This window comes from Branchiostoma floridae, chromosome 4 (assembly GCF_000003815.2).
Source record: "Branchiostoma floridae strain S238N-H82 chromosome 4, Bfl_VNyyK, whole genome shotgun sequence".
Classification (NCBI taxonomy): domain Eukaryota; kingdom Metazoa; phylum Chordata; class Leptocardii; order Amphioxiformes; family Branchiostomatidae; genus Branchiostoma; species Branchiostoma floridae.
The window spans coordinates 33,459,609-33,477,647 of record NC_049982.1 but is presented as its reverse complement, the minus strand read 5'-3'; the positions used below and the strand labels follow the sequence as shown (position 1 = coordinate 33,477,647).

The following is an 18,039-nucleotide window of genomic DNA, read 5'->3' as shown; positions in this document are numbered from 1 at the left end:
TTTTCCACCAACGTGTTGTTGGCGTTTTTCTCGTCTCAGACTCTTTGCACTCTACCCTTCTCTACATCGTCATTTCTGTGCAGACTGAAAGACTATATGGACAGATTTTACAAGTAGACCGTCCGTTTATGTATCTGATGTTATAGGCTCTTGAAATCCATGTACGCTGGTCTAATTTTCGTATTCCGCGGGCCAAAAATATCGGAATTGTATTTGCGTAAATTTTCCAAGATGGCGCCGCCTCAGAAGATAAACAAGGTCAATAGGGGTCAGTGGACGACTCCATTTTTGCCAAGGTAAAATGTGGCAACAAGAATTCTGATTTATAGCACAAAATGCGGTGATTATGGTATAAAAACGATAAGAATCAATTAAATCAACGTTATTTATGTAAGAACTAGACGAAGTTGGATTTTTGTCAAAGAAAGAAGCCTACGTAGAGACAGTTTTATTTCGACGTGACCACCTTGGCATAATGGCGCATGCAGACAAGTCAAGCCGAGCCTTCCTGAACAAGTGAAAGTTTTTGTGGCGTTTTGATGTTTAGAAATGATTATGAACTTGTGATCAGCAGTGATTGAACGTCTAATTTTTGCCGGCAACTAGCGGAATTTACACGACTTGTCTATTCGATTGGCAAAGTTGCCGAAGACGCGCGCTGTGACCCAAGCTACCCAGAAAAGTCAGATCGGGGAACAAAGGAAAATGGCGGCGCTGACTTTGTGTTCAGACAATTCTAACTGTATGAAAGACAAGAGAACCAAGCAAATGTCTGTCAGTTTTGACTCAGAAATACGATGTCGAAGGCTTCGACTCCCGAGGGACACGCATTGACGTTGGTCATTCGGCGTTCCGAGAACGGCAAGTCCCCCCGTCAACTAGCGGCTGATTTCGGAGCAGGTGTCGGTCGGACTCAGATTAGTGTTAAATGTCTAATAATAGTACACTGTCTTCTCTGTTAATAGCTAATGACATTTTGACTATACAGAAATAAGGGAGCAGTAGTAGTACTAGTAATACAAATCTATTTGATTAAACTGTTTGTTTTAAACTCATATTTAGTTTAAATGTATAACCTTAAAATATGTCAATAAAATACTCAGTATCTCAGTGGAAGCTGAATGCCTTGTCACTTATTGCTTGTGGTGAAATGTACCTTTTTGGCTATACTGCCTATAGGGGCCACCTGCCCATAGGGGCCAAATTTGGTCAGTCCCTTGAGTGACCCCTATAGACAGGTTTCACTGTATTTGATGATCACCAGTAAAGTAGATGGCGCGATATCTGAGGTGGGTTCACGTAAGTTCGTGAAAATATCGTCATACAACTTATTACTCTGTGACTGGAGGGTAACCTCAATTATATGCGTTGAGTGTTCGCACCTATAACTCTACGTTCCATTTGCCGCAATCGTATGTGGTTTGGCATGTCGTCTGTACCCCATGCGAAATGATGCACATTCTTTTTTTTTCGCGGTAGCTGTTTTTATCATGGATGTAATAATTTCAGTTTTCACCCCTACGCCGTCCGGTAAAGTGGTTCAGGTCTTCGTTAAGATCACGCATTAAGCCTTGAGGTAATTGAATATCGTCAAGCAGATGTTGTCCTCGTCGGAATATGCCATCTCGTTCGGGCTTTGCGTTTCCAGTACTGAGGTTGGTTTGACATAGCATACGGTTAAAATTTTGCGCGGTTGATAGTCATATGCATTTTATGGTTAGAACGTGTTTGATCCTTGGGATCCTTTTATTCTAGGTAGCTGTGTTCATCATCGATGTAATAATTTGAGAGACCACCCCTATTTCCCTGGTATTGTGGAACAGCTGGCCTATGGGCGGTGGGGTTTGGCAATTATTTATCTCAAAGCAGATATGGAGTTATGTCCACAGGCGTCACTGCCCCACTTTTTAAAAAGGTGTGCGTGGTTGTTTTCATTTGGTGTTGTTCGATTAAGACGCTGATTTTGCTGTTGATGTGTACAGGACTGTGCTTTAAATTTGGCAGTGATAAATTTGGCAGGGTATGTTAGCTTTTAAGTAAGTTTTGGGTATAAGTTGATGTGATGTGTTCTGTATGCTATATAAAGATCAAGTCATACACCACAGAAAACATCACAACCGACATAAACCATAATTAGGTCACAGAGACTTGTTTCCTCTTAAGACTGACGTCACACAACGGTTAAAGCGTGGCCGGTATAATCTCCCAGGGTCATTGATCACAATGTCCCTTCTACCTTCTCAGAACTTAGCGTTCCTAGACATAAGTAAACCAGGATGTAGTCTGGTCTTCTAGACATGAGTGTACAAGGACTAGACATGAGTGTACAATGACATGCTGCACTCTATTAGTATTACATCAGGGAATATTACATAAGCCACAGGCCCCTCCCAACTTGTGATTGACACCAGCCAATTAACTACTTAGTTAATTAGTTCATTCATTAACGGTGCACACCCCAGTTCTTTTGCAGTAGGGGTTCGTAATAGAGTGCTACAAAAAAGTGACAAAAGGGTTTTGAGGGTGTAGGTTTGAGTTTACACTGTACAAGATGGCATGATTTTCTTTGCCTGTATTATGTAAGAAAATATATGTCTGATCATTAATGCTACAATTATGTCATCGTTACAACAATATCCACAGCGCTGTTTGTACTATCCACAAGTTAACAACAAATACTGAAAATGACGACAAACAAGGATCATGCAAATTTCACAGAATAAACACAGCTCATTAGCGACCAAAAGATTTTGTTAGCAAAATGGCCAACCAAGGGGCGGGACAGTGGGAACAAAGCCTTTTATTTCAACCTCGTGGCGTGCCAGGAGCAAACGTGTTTACAGACAACACAAGAGTTTTGATTAGATAGCTACACATGTTTACAGCTCCTTAGTGCACGACACCTAATCATGATTCAATTGCAATAAAACATATGTCACACGTGTGGGAAGGAAACATAATTGGGATTTGTACTGTAATTTTGGCAGACAAGATCAGCATCTATATATAACAGATAATGTTAATAAAAGCCTTATATGCCTAATGAATTAATCAAGATGAACTCTTCATTGTTTGCAATACGTTGGACTATACACTCAAAAGTAAACAGTATAGGGAAAACATCTGGACTTCATCATGCATATCACATCAGCAAAGGAAGGAAACTACTTGACAACATGTATCCTGCTTGTCACTGTCACAATACTACATAGATGACAAATCTGTCATCTGCAGCTCTTGACCAACGACAGAACAGAAAAGAACAATAAAGGTCAAGAATTTTGCTCAAATTGCATAAGAGGCTGTACAATAAAAAGGGTAGCACTTTGGCCAAGAAGTTGGTACAACTTCTATTGCCATATTCAATGGAAAGAAAAAGAAAGAAAGGAAGAAGAAGAAGAGGAATACACCAAAACAATAAATTTGCCCTTTACCCTGTACAGGGTATAATGAGAGAAATATAAAAAAAAGGTGCACACTTCACAGCTCTAATTCTGTATGCACAAAAATACAAATGCATCCAATTGAGCCCTGATCAATGTAGCCAGTACAACTGCCTTTCAGCGTAACACACTGTCTCCCCACATTTACAATTACTATATGTGAGTTATTCACTTTCTATGTCAAACAACATCAGTCCATTAAAAAGCTCATACCTACAGCACCTTCTCTCTGCTCAAAGTCTTGGCAACAACACAAAATACATGACCATAGCATGTCAAGGATATCAGAACCATAAGTTCTGCTGTAGTACCATGAAAACTGCCAGAGGACAAAATATCCAGAGGACCTCCCCATCACCTACGAAGATGATGATGTAGACCATGCAGATCAATTCTTGAAGATACCTTGAGGATGATTCATGTGAGCTCTGTACCATTTTGGAAGGATGTAAACCTGCCTAACAACACCTGTAAACCTGTCAAGCACCACACTGTGATGTCACACTTCCAAACATCTGGGGCAGTATGCAAAATCATATTACCTCTTAGTAGAATGTCCTGAACTTTCTGTTCCTTCACCCAATCCTTGATCTCTGCAAGGACATGTGGGTAGTCTCTTAAAGCTGGCTGCAAACCATCCTCCTCCTCCTGCAGAAACATGGCAACAACATTATGATACTCAGATTCAGTCTTATTCCGACCAAAGGTCAAATGTCCTACCTTGTTGCTGGTATATGATACTGAAGTGTGAAGAGTGAGGGGAGGTGCTGGTATATACAATCACAATAATACAACAAAAGTTGCTGGTATATACAAAATGTACAATCACATACATACAACAAAAGTTGCTGGTATATACAATCACATACATACAACAAAAGTTGCTGGTATATACAATCACATACATACAACAAAAGTTGTTGGTATATACAATCACATACATACAACAAAAGTTGCTGGTATATACAAAATGTACAATCACATACATACAACAAAAGTTGTTGGTATATACAATCACATACATACAACAAAAGTTGTTGGTATATACAATCACATACATACAACAAAAGTTGCTGGTATATACAATCACATACATACAACAAAAGTTGCTGGTACATACAATCACATACATACAACAAAAGTTATCGAATCCGTCATAACTTTTCATTGACGTTGATATGTAAAATATGGTTCATTTGAAAAGTTAGTGGCTCTTCAAACTATTGCCGCAAGATAGAACACAATATTACCACTACATGTAGTTTATGTATATTTATGTTGATGTATCCCTTTATGTTGATGTATCCATACCTATAGATATCCATATATATGTGTTTAGTTGTACTGTAAGGCCCACTTTACTGAGTTGATTTAAAACTGGAATCATCATCAAATGCCACTGTACTATAGGGTTGTGTACCGTACAGTCAGTGCCCTAAAATTGATTTGGTAGTACAGGTCCAAATTCCCAGAACATAGTACCGGGACTGTAGCCATAATTTACAGTCAGTACAGTCAAACCTGCCCAAACAACCACCTCTTCAAGCCGACCACCTGGTCATTACGACTGGTCCCCAAAATTTACAGGACCACCTGACCAAACGGACCGCGACCGCCAAAAATTGGGACTGCACAGGACGAAATCCCTGCCCATAAAAACTAGAGTGATTTTGTGCAGAAATCGGCCAGATTGGGTCGGATTTTGACTGCCATACGTTATGTTCAAAATAGAGATGTACGTGGGTGGGTCATCTGGGGTCATTAAGCCTATTTTCAATTACCAGTGCGCATGTGCGGACTTGCCTAGCAGACAGAAAAATTTACCTGCCAGATTTCTATTGCTGCCAATTCGGCCTTGCTTTCTCGTAGACGCCAAGTCTCAGGGGAGTTTTTTTAAATTTTCCGGTGAGTACTAGCGTTTTCAATGACTCCATATGCACCATATTTTGAAACGTGTGGCCCTGGCATGATGTTAGCACATTCATGCCGAATGGTCATGTTTTTCATGCGCCTTTGTAGAAACCGACTTCAAATACTTAGGTGGTTTCACCGATAGTCTTCATGATATGAATGTTAGGAAAGCCTTGGCATGGAGTGCCCTTCACTCATTGCATAGAGTTTGGAAATCCCCCATCAGAAAACAAACCAAGACAAAACTCTTTCAGACATGTATTGAAAGAATTCTGTTGTACGGATCTGAATCTTGGCTTATGACTAGGACACATTCCCAAAAACTCAATGGCACATATACAAGGATGCTTCGTCTAGTCTACAACTGTCCATGGTGGAAACATACTACAAACAAACAGTTGTACGGACCACTACCAAAAGTCTCTACAAAAGTGAAACAGCGTCGGCTGTGCCTTGCGGGTCACGTGGCTCGAGCCAACGAACCAGCTGGTAGACGATTGTTGTGGTCCCCCGACACTAAGAGAAGAGTCGGCCGTCCAAGCTCAACTCTCAAGAAGCTCATTGAGGACGAAACAGGACTGGAGGGGAAAGGTCTTCTTTCGGCGATGAAGGACAGGCAGTTCTGGAGGGCCAACTTCGTTTGCTCCACCTCTCAAGAGGATGAAAGATGATGATAATGATGTTGTAGAAACCGAAAGGGCACAGTCCTTCTGCAGGCGAGCATAATACCTCCTCCGCATATTCCCTCCCCGACATAAGAATCTTTGCGGCACAAAACCTGACCGCGATAAAAGCAAATTCCGCAAACGCCCACAAAAAGGCAACGAAGAAGGCTAGTTAGTTTTATTACATGAAGGTTTTAAAATGGCAGTAGAAGTCAGATACTCCATCAAACAGATCACTTTGTAGCAAAATGGACCATTGTTTGGACTTGGTCCTCTGGACCTGTACCATACCTGTACCAAATTTTCTGTACCAGTACCCACCCCTATTCTTGACACCTACTCACCTACCAAATATCATTAGAATCCATCAAAGGCTTCTCATGTTATGCTGTTCGGACAGACACACCCAAAATATAAAGCTTCTTGGCGAAGGTTAAGTATGTTGTGACGTAATCAGGAAATCAGGGATACTGTAATTCACTTTGTCTTCTCTGTACCAAACTTTCATGGTCTGAGAAAATTTAACTTATTCTCGGAACTAAATGTTTACTGTCGCGGCAAGTGCACATAAAAACGTCTGTGAATTATTTGTTATCAGTAATGATAAGTTCACGTTACAGTCGTCACCGTGAAAACAGTGAACATAACAGTACATTGAAAATATCAGGAACTACAGTATATAAAATGGCTGGTTGTGGTGGAAACAAGATGGTGTCTAATAATACAAGATGGTGTCTAATAATACAAGGGCTCAAAATACTTTTTTCTGCATACCTGCACTGGTGCATGTGGCATTGAAAATTACCTGCACCAGACAAATTTACCTGCACCACTCTGAATTTAGAAAGTATGGATCATACTGAAATTGTTCAGGAACCATTATTTTATACTTAATAGGTGGTAACAGTCAATGCTAATAACAATCTGCATGCACCTACACCATAGGATATTTATAAAACCTAGTACATGAACCAGTGCAGTTTGGTGCACCAAAAATACCTGCACAGCTCCAATTTTACCTGCACTATTTAAACCTGCATATGCAGGTGGTATTTCGAGCCCTGAATACACTCTACCCTTATTCTCCATGTACACAAAAATTAGGGCATGTTTACCTGATATGGTCTGGTCTCCTCATGCTGGACAAAGTCCCTGCAGAATGGTAAGAGAAAGATCAGGACATTAGCAACTTAATAGCCATATACATATAGCTATACCCCTGCAATAACCATACACTGTGATTGAGAACTGAATTACATACTCCCATTCCACTGTTACTAATCAGTGATGCAGGGAAAATGGGGTCAATCTATCAGAACTGAATTGCTCATTTGTTATACCCATTTACTTGGGAAATGACAATTATCCTTTGTGCAACATGAGTGACGGCAAAATGTTACATGAATTTTCAGCACCTGCAATTACAATTGGCACAGTTTTTATGCATTGTTTCAATGACACTGTACCTACCAAATGACAAACCCACATAATCAGCAATACATCTTTGACAAAAACCTCATCATGTTTGTAAATACACTGCAGAAATTTCTCCCAAAGTCTTTCATTTTAAAACATCCAACCTGGAATTCAAGGAACCTGCACACACAAATACAATACCTTGTATCATCTAGATCATGAATAATGTTGATGCTATTCACATGGACACGGAAATGTTACATCTTGCAACATCTGTTTACTGTTAGGCAGCAATGCTCTAATATTGAAAAATAATATATCTACAATCACAGAAATCTGAATACCTTTTAGGGACCACAAAGCTTTCATAACATCTAATTCTAAACGTCTGACCAGACTTGTCTGGTACACAGCAGGCTGGGGACATTATCATACAGAACACGTACATGGCTACAACAAACCACACTGACTACGTCAACTCAAACCTACTCCTTCAGATCTCACAGCCATCTGACAGGGAAAACAATTTACCATGGACTGTCCTGACCATATCAGAGTGGAGGTAGAACTGGAGAAACTGCCTCTTTTCTGGTGCAAGGATCCAGACAGAGCTGACCATTTGCAGACTGCTGGTTTATGGCACCACTCCTACCCTTCCGCCTGAGCTGGCAGCTAGCTGTAATCTTATCGCTCCCACAACCTACTATGGCAACCCATAATTTATCATGGTGGGATGGCAAGGGTCAAGGAAACAGGCATGTCAACAAGACTGTTGGCATCTTGTTTATCCCAGGCTGCAGCACAGTTGGGAGGAACTAAAAAGGCTCATCCAAGTCTATACTGTGGTAAGAGTCAACTATTTGGACACAAGAGCTAATGGATAAGTTTCAAGGTGATCTCTCATGTATGCAGAGAACTCCTATGGCTCCATTACTAACTTAATAAGTTACCTATTACCCACTGGGCACCACCCATCGGAGGGACTGGGGAATTTTCCATTCCCACATCTAATTAGCAATTCTCAATACAATCAAACCTGCCCAAGACAACCATACAGGGTGGCTTCAAGAGGGTTGAGTCACAAGACATTGACTAAATAGTTTCCAAGTCAAGGTGCGTCAATATCAAATAATATATTACATGGGTGGATAAAAAATGACTTTGTTTGATATTGCATAATCAACGGATTTATTTTATGAACACAAATGGTACATCTTTGTATCACTCAATGTACCTAAAATGAGAAAACATAAAAGTTACATTTTTGCCAAAACCATATTTAGAAAACATATGTTATGCTGTATCATCTGCAGTGCAGTGAGCACCAATGTTACAAATGTCAATCATTAGGTAAAGAGTACTGTTCAGGTTCAGTCAGAGTATCAGCTGGTAGGTTTATCAGGGTTCCCATACTCCCCCTCACCAACCAGTGCTTACACACCATGTGTTTACATACTTCTTGACGTCATTTAAACTGGAGTCTATACCTCCATGAAACAGGTCTTATGCAAATGACTTACACATTTACTAATATATGCATGGAGATGTTCACCTTTAATTAACTTACAGTTACACATTTCACAAGTAGATTTGGCGCCACCTGGTGGATTTTGCAACCAACTTGCACCCCTTCAGTACAAGTGGAGACTCGACTTAGACGATGCCAATAGTCTTTGCATGGGTGGAATATATCAGTAACAATTCTTTACTCAAGAACAACGAGCCTTATATTATAAAAATCAAAGAAATTGTCTTTATTCATGATGACATCTGATTAAGTTGCGATTGTTTCAACTGGACCGAACATTGTCATCGCCTATTGTCACCAGAGATCAGCTTCGATATCCTTCCCTACGGCATTATAGACACACCGTTTCAACTTTGGCCCTCAGGGGGTGGTGGGCGATCAGCAAGGTTTTTCACCTTTTACTGATTAATTTTTGTAATGTCCGTTACCTTAACAACGAAGCCGCCATTCTGTTGGCCGAGACGAACGCCAGCAGCAAAGTTTTGCAATATACTCATAGCTGTTGTGAAAATTCCTGATTGTATACGTCCGTTTTGACAATTTTTTTGGTACCCCCGACAGCTTTGTATTTTGCATTATTACTGATTAATAAGATAACAGGAAAGAAACAACAACAATCGATGTATAAATTCAAATAACACCAAGATAATTGTGTCGAATTTCTTCCTGGCGCCTACCGAGCACAGGCCCGTTCTTGGTGCATTTCCGCGGCGTGTTACAATTGCGATGTATCATTTTCAGCAAGACAAGAGAGACAAAATAAGATACACAACATAAGTGGCAAAAGTAAGCTAAGATATCGACATGTAACTGGGGAAAAAAGATCATTTGGTCATTTGCCAAATTAGTATCGCTTGAGAAATTGCAGTAAACCTGGCAGTATTATGCCAAAGGAGGTTATTCTTTTGACAGGGATTTTTATATAAATTCTTACCATTTGTACTTTTTGGTTGATTTCAATCAAAAGCATAAGTCAAGTTGTCTATGGAATTGAACAGACCATCTTCCAGGATAACAACATTGGAAATGTTGTTGCAACTGACACTGTCTAGGCACTGTTGTCACATGTAAACACACATACCACGAATGGTAAAAACAATAAATATGTGTATATCTACATACTTGGACTTAGAATTTAGTAGGATAATTTAATGAACAACAGACATTAGCAACAGATGCTAAGCTGGATAGTGAGTGAGTGAGTGAGTGAGTGAGTGAGTGAGTGAGTGAGTGAGTGAGTGAGTGAGTGAGTGAGTGAGTGAGTGAGTGAGTGAGTGAGTGAGTGAGTGAGACACATAAAATGAGGACAACCATATAACATTCATGTGATGTAGTAATTTAAAGCACAGGAGAGCCCCTGGTCCTGTGACCAACCCACTCGAGCTTGGCTCTCATCCAAGGTAATTCTTTGGACTGGAATTGGAACAACAACTGATCTAGTCAGGCAGAATGACACTATCTCACACTGACTGAGGCTGGATAGAGTCATTTCCTTCATGGTTCATCGGGGCTCGAAATACCACCTGCATATGTAGGTTAATGCAGGTAAAATTGGAGCTGTGCAGGTATTTCTGGTGTCTACCTGCACCTAACCTGCACTGGTCCATGTACTGGGTTTATGCATAAATGTCCAATAATGTAGCCACCAAAAAAGTATAAGAAAAAATAGCAATGGTTCCTGTACAATTTAGAGTGGTGCAGGTAAAATTTGTCTGGTGTAAGTAATTTTCAATGTTACATGCACGAGTGCAGGTATGCAGAAAAAGGTATTTCGAGCCCTGTTCTTCAACTGATGGCCCCTATACTCTCAAAGCAGAGGTTAAGCTCCGGCTGTTGTTACTCTGTGACTGGAGGGTAACCTCCAGCGGCAGAGTCTTGTCATCACTTTATGAGTTGAGTGTTCGCACCTATAACTCTATGTTCCGTTTGCCGCAATTGTATGTGGTTTGGCATGTCGTCTGTACCCCATGCGAAATGATGCACATTCTTTTTTTTTCATGGTAGCTGTTTTTATCATGGATGTAATAATTTCAGTTTTCACCCCTACGCCATCCGGTAAAGTGGTTCAGGTCTTCGTTATGATCGCACATTAAGCCTTGAGGGAATTGAATATCGTCAAGCAGATGTTGTCCTCATTAGAATATGCAATCTCGTTCGGGCTTTGCGTTTCCAGTACTAAGGGACTGTACGATATTTATCAGGGGGGGAGGGCTGGTGCGTTAGGGGGGGAGGGCCATGTTAATTTTTTTTGAGGTGGGGGGAGGGCCATGTTAATTTTTTTTTAGATAGGGGGGAGGGCCATGTAAATTTTTTTGAAAGAATTGTTTATACTAGGGCTGGGTACCGGTACAGAAAATTCAGGTCCAGGTCCGGTTCAGGTCCAAAGGATCAGGTCCAGGTTCGGACCTGAACCTGGACCTGATTCAGTATGACTCATACCAATGGTCCATTTCACTACAAAGAAATCTGTCTGGTGGAGTATTAGACTTACACTGGCGTTTTAAAATCCTACAACGCTAACTGCACCTGTACGATTGGCTGTAAAACTTGGTAGAAATTACTATAAACTCTACTCTACTTCACTCTTGTCATTTTCTTCCAACTGCAAGCGCCAAAACGTGTGAATGCCTGATAAAATGATATGTTAATTTTCTAATCGGTCCAACATCCGGTCCACCTAATTTTTTCAGGTCCGATTTTTCTGGACCTGTCCAATAAGAAAAACCGGTTTTGTACCGGTACGCTGTACCGATACCCAGCCCTAGTTTATACTCTTTTTGTTGCTAAAACTGATAAAATAAGCCTTCTGAATGCAAGAGCTTCCGGAGGGCTTTGCCCCCCTAGGCCCCCCAAAGTGGCGCTGCCCTGGACCAGTGTTCCCGCCAGGCATACGTCATTCCGTCTACGGACTTATTTTTTTCTGGAAAGACGCACTCGGCTCGGCTGAGTTTCCCCAAATATTTAAGTTACAAAAGCGGTGCACGGTAAATATGTGAAGAATCCAAAACTATGCACTTTATTTTTTATTTAAAACATTTCTTTTTTTTTTTTCAAAAAGACAAAATTTGCGGCAGAAAAAGGGGCCGCAAAATTGTTGTCAAGTGTCGATCGAGTCGGCTGTGCACTGGCATTGGCGTCCGTAGCACATGGCGCGGCACGCCCCCCTCCCCAGACGGACTGTCGATCGCAGCGCCCCAGCACGTCTTTTCTGGCTACTCCTTCAAGACTACACCGGCACTGATCACTGCCAAAGATGCGGCAGATCGCCCTCCTTCGTATAATGTATAACGTTCTTGGTCTACTCTACTCTATGTAAAAAGAAATCCAGCGGTGAGCCAAAGATTTCACGCCGAAAACGGGGTTACCTGAGGTCGCACGAAACAAACGCACGCTCGTGGAAAATGACGGCGCGGCCTTGTAAAGCCCGACCGATTCGATAATTGATAAATTTGAGTAAAATCATCAGGCAAAATAAAAAAAAAAACACAAGGTGTGATGGCGCCGTTTATTCTATCCTCTGGAAAAACTACTAGCCTTTGATGCGGGAGGGCGCAACATCGATCGCACGAGGTAGGCATTCTTTTAATATTCAATGCCGGAAAAAAATTGGCAGGATTTTTCCATGGGCTGACGAACTTACTGGCTAGAGCCCTGTTTGGAAGCATCAAAACCCCAAAATTTTCATATAGAAATGACTGGACAAATAATACCCGGGCCAGATCACGGACTGCTGATTCCCCGAGCTTATAGTTATAACGTTTTGTTGGGGAGAGGGCGGACGTCGATTACTGAAAAACGGGAGTAAAAAAGGCAACCGGCATCCAATCTTAAGGGCATAATTTTCCGCTCAAATTGCAAGAAATTCTGTTTTAGAGGGTTTGAAAATCCAAATTTTCCCGGGGGAGCATGCCCCCAGACCCCTGCCCCGACGCTGTGAAAAAATCCTGGCGAGAACACTGGGTAATCTCCAAGCAGATCCTACAGTAGCATAGCTGGCAGAGGAGTGAAGCCGGCTTAGGAGTGTGTTTTGCTACATGGCAAATGTACACCTCTTGGCTGACTACACTCCTTGGCCAGTTTGGTACTATTTTTGCCATTGTAGGATCTGCTTGGAGATTAAACACTGGGCCCTTGTGTCCTGACGTCTATATTAAGATTATTTTATCGGTTGTTTTTCTACCTGTTTAATTATGCCTGTCGGGGGGAGGGTCATGTTGATTTTTTTAGGTGGAGGGGGAGGGTCACGTTAAATTTTTTTGAGATGGGGGGGAGGGCCATCAAAAAATTTTTTGATCCGACTTCCAATGCACCAGCCCTCCCCCCCCGATAAATATCGTACGGTCCCTAAGGTTGGTTTGACATAGCATTCGGTTAAAATCTTCAGCGGTTGATAGTCATATATGCATTTTATGGTTAGAACGTGTTTGATCCTTGGGATCTTTTTTTTTTTGGCGGTAGCTGTTTTCGTTATCGATAATTCGAATAATTTGAGAAATCACCCCTATTTCCCTGGTATTGTGGAACAGCTGGGCTATGGGCGATGGGGTTTGGCAATTATTTATCTCCAAGCAGATATGGAGTTATGTCCACAGCTGTCACTGCCCCACTTTTTAAAATGGTGTGCGTGGTTGTTTTCATTTGGTGTTAAGACGCTGAATTTGCTGTTGATGCGTACAGGGCTGTGTTTTAAATTTGGCAGTGATAAATTTGGCAGGGTATGTTAGCTTTTAAGTAAGTTTTGGGTATAAGTTGATGTGATGTGTTCTGTATGCGATATAAACACTGAGTCATACACCACAGAAAATATCACAACCGACATAAACCATAATTAGGTCACAGAGAATGTTACCTTCCGTCACTTGTTTTTTTTTTTTAACTTTTTTTAGTCGTTTTTATCAGGCTTTCTATCTTGTCATGTTTCTTGAAGAGTTAGTCCACCAGCCACATAAAATGAGGAGGCCCTCATCACATACACATTACTGATAATGGGGGGAAATAATGTTCAGTCCCCTTCCTACCGTTGATGCAAGCAATCATTCAAGTAGATGGTGGGAGGGTCAGGCGAGCCATTGAAGGCAATGAAAACAAGAAAGAAAACTCTTCCCGATATTTTGCATTTCACCGCTGGCAACATGTAGCTCAATTGGTAAGTGCTGGACCCTAGTTAGACATGGGTTGCAAGTTCAATTCCAGCTGGCAGGATATCTTTTTCTATCGTCTTTACTACTCTGGGAAGGAGGATCACCTTTAGTTGGGTTACCTCTGTACACAGCATTTAAGTTTGCTGGGAGTGAAGCGGCTACCAAGAAAACCACAAACATCAAACCACCACAAAACTTTCTGCATTTACAGTAAGTTATGTAATATTTCAGAAAACACCCCTATTTTGATGGAATGTTGAACTGATCATCAATGTCGTTAGGCTTTTTTTCAAGCCGATGTAGGTTATGCAGTGTTGTAACCTCCTTCATCTAGCAGTTTAAAGCAGGGAGCAGCAGTCGCTAGTTCCAAGCAGATATTAGGCTCTAGCTTTCTATACTACATTCATTTAACTACTACCTAGTTTTATAGTAAAACAACTTACTGGACAATGAAATTTCCCCTCAAATGCAATCACACTGATCAACATTGCTAATATTGTACTGCTAGCTTCAACTCAAGATTTAATACTGTAATTCACTTTATGTTCACGGTAGCAAAATTTTGCGGTGTGAGAAAAAATGAAGTGTTAACGGCACTCTATGTTCGCGGTGGCGGCGGTTCACCAAAAGAAAGTCGGTAATTTACAGAACTTGACTGGGGTGTGAAAGGAACAACAGCTAAGTCGGCTATGCCGCGGGATTTACAGAAAGGGACGGAGGTGTGAATGAATCATAAATAAAACACTAGCCAGGTCGGTAATTTACAGACCGAGGTGTGAAGGAAACATAAATAAGAACAGACAGGTGGGTGCGTAGAAGCTTTTGTAAAACAATCTACCTGTGCGTCCCCAGCGCGTCGGCGGTAGCTTCATAGGTTTTAGAGTCGCTTGTGCGTTGCTTCAAAAGACTTTAATACTATTATCATTAAAAATACAATTGTAGACAACATAGACGTTCACGCTATAAATCAAGACCCGGGCTCATGTCTGGTTCATTCCTTTGTGAATTCGACGAGAGACGACGACAACACCAAAACAATGCTGAGCTGGTTGAAGAAGGCCAATCCCTCCCTGCAGCCGCCAACATTTCCCGGCCTGCCGAATCCCGCCGACACGGACGATCCGCACCTCACTGCCGCCGCCAATAGGGAAGTGGAGAAGGCGATGAGGGAAGCCATCAGCCGCAAGAGGAAACGTGGCAGCTACGGGCAGTACACTCCAGAAACGAGGGCGAAGATTGCTAAACTCTGCATTGAAATCGGCCCTAAGAAGGCGGCCGAGAAGATGTCCAAGGAAGTGGGGAAGCAGATCAACGAATCCACCGCCCGCTCCATCAAAAGAAGCTACGAGAAGGAAGTGAAGCGGCAGGGCACGAACGACATCACAAGTTTCCCCAGAAAAAACGTGGGGAAACCACTGAAGCTGGGAGACCTGGACGCCGACGTGCAGAAATTCATCCGCAACACACGAGACAACGGGGGCGTGGTCAACCGCTGCCTCGTCATGTCGACCGCCAAGGGTATCGTGTTGCAGAAGGACCGCAGCCTCCTGTCAGAGTTTGGCGGGCCCATCGAAATCACGCAAGCCTGGGCGAACTCTTTCCTCAACCTTATGAACTACGTTCAGAGAAAGGGGACAAAAGCTGCCAGGAAGCTGCCAACGGACTATGAAGAAACCAGAGACGAGTTCTACGCCAGAATCCAGGAGGCGGTCCGCAAACACAACATTCCGGCTGACATGATCGTGAACTGGGATCAGACGGGAGTGCCGATCGTTCCGGTGGGAGGGTGGACGCTAGAGGAGGCTGGATCCCGCCAGGTTGCGGTGGTGGGACTCGAAGACAAACGCCAGATCACCGCCCTGCTCACCATCAGCCTGGCGGGAGAACTCCTCCCTCCCCAGGTCCTCTACCAGGGGAAGACCGAGGCCTGTCACCCGAACTTCCCCTTCCCCGAGGAGTGGGACGTGCACCACACCCCCTCCCACTGGTCGACCGAGGAGAGCATGAAGCGGTATGTGGATACCATCATCTCACCCTACATGGCTGGCCAGCACGAACGACTGGGACTGCAGGAAAACCAGAAAGGGTTGGCCATCTTCGACGTTTATAAGGCACAGCGAACTGAATCTGTCCTGACCAAGCTGCAAGAGGCCAACGTCATCCCGGTGTTCGTGCCGGCGAGCTGCACGGGCGAGCTCCAGCCGCTTGACGCAGATGGCGGTCTGAACGACGCACTGAAGAAGGATATGAAGTCCCGCTTCATGACCTACTACGCGGAGTCAGTGGCGAAGGAAATCGAGCAGAACACAATCGACGATGCCAAGGTTGATCTGAGACTCAGTACCCTGAAACCTCTCCACGCCAACTGGCTCCTCGGCGCGATGGACAGGTCGGGCGGCAAGAAGTTCCTCATCCTCCGAGGCTGGCAGCGCACCGGAATCCAAGCCGCCATGGAGAAGGTGCGTTAACAGTTACCGCTGTAAGTTGTAATACTAGTACTTGTATTCTGTACAATTACCAATGTAAATACAGTTTGTAAAAATGTATGTTAGTTAATCATTGATACCTTTAGTTCTACACATGTAACGTTACCGTAACTTACGTACTGTCGAAAGTTTAGAAGAATTCAAAGGCCGCCATTTTTGTTGTTTTCATGTGACGCCGTAACTGAAAATTCGAACTTAGGATTGATCCTATGCTGCCGTAATTTACTAAATTTCACATTACAGGGATTGTATCATGTGCTGTAAGTTGTGCAATATTATGTATAATAACCCATGCAAATACCAATTGTAAAAATGTTGTTAGTTAATCCTTGTATTTGCTAGTACTAGTACTTGAATCCTTGACAGTTTAAGAAGAAGGCCGCCATTGTTGTTGTTTTCTCAGTGTGACGCCGTAAGTGAAATCGAACTTAGAATTAATCCTATGCTGCCGTGAATTTCACAGTGCTTGTATCTTTCTTTTATTTTTACAACATATTTCAGTAAATTCGCTGGTTTATTTGTACTCATCACCTGAAATTCCGCGACGTTGTTGAAAATTCCTTTGTCTAACGCTTAACTTGGGCACCGCCATTTTGTAACTTTTTTTTTTGTTATCGCTCCCGTGTATGTATCGCTAGCTGTAGTTGTACCAGTATACGAGTCATTTTTTGTACTAGTACTAGTACTTTCAGTGATGATCCTGTAGTAATTCCTTGCTTGAATGGCACTGTAGTAGTTTTTTAGTTTGTAAATGTACACATGCTGCCTGCTAGCGGCGATGTAAACAAAATAGCGGTTTATGTTATCGTAACGTAAACATGAACATAAGTAAAAGAAATGACACAATTTTGTGCTTGTAGAATAAATGTTTTATTTCTTGAGGAGAATTTGTGTTTGAGTTGTTATTGTGGCGATCATTGCGTGTTGAAAGTGTGTTGTGTGAATGGATAAGACATTCGTAACGTACTAGTAAGTACTAGTTCTAAGTACTTGGGTGGTAGCGGAGAAGGGGGAGGGGGGCGAAAGACGAATGATTTGTTAACGGCAATGATAACTTCGCGGCACAGACGTCACCGTGAAAACCGTGAACATAAAGTTACCGTTAATAAAACAGGAATTACAGTATCAAAGTCACATTTCACATCAATCCTCCAAGATAATTTCCCTGCAAGTCAGACAAGATTCTCCCTATAATACAAGGACAACCAGGAAATGCTGTCTTGGCAAGTTTCCCAGAGACCTTTATTTGCTCCAAGGAAATTAACCATATGCCAGTCCTGTTATGATGAGTATAAGGCATGACATATATTTCAATTTTCTTCTGTCTAGAGAAGGACTAGGTAATCTTTTTTGATATAAAGGTAGAAATCCAACTATAGGATATTATGGGAGAAAAAGCGAGGGATCCCTTGAGGGCGCTTTTTCTCCCATTTGCATGCATTTCACGAT

General features: G+C 42.2%; 1 protein-coding gene across 3 annotated transcripts in view; it reads right to left on the bottom strand.

Annotated features, from left to right (window-relative positions):
• LOC118414209 (probable JmjC domain-containing histone demethylation protein 2C) overlaps positions 1-18,039 on the bottom strand; it is a 78,478-nt gene that overhangs the window by 24,413 nt on the left and 36,026 nt on the right. For 2 of the 3 annotated variants that reach the window (XM_035818089.1, XM_035818090.1), the window contains exons 4-5: positions 7,135-7,171; positions 3,986-4,091 (exon numbers count right to left, since the gene is read on the bottom strand). In XM_035818089.1, coding sequence (XP_035673982.1) covers positions 3,986-4,091; positions 7,135-7,171 — 143 coding nt within the window. Of the gene's footprint in view, positions 1-3,985; positions 4,092-7,134; positions 7,172-7,966; positions 8,092-18,039 lie in introns of those variants that run through there. The other variant, XM_035818091.1, reaches the window with a different exon arrangement.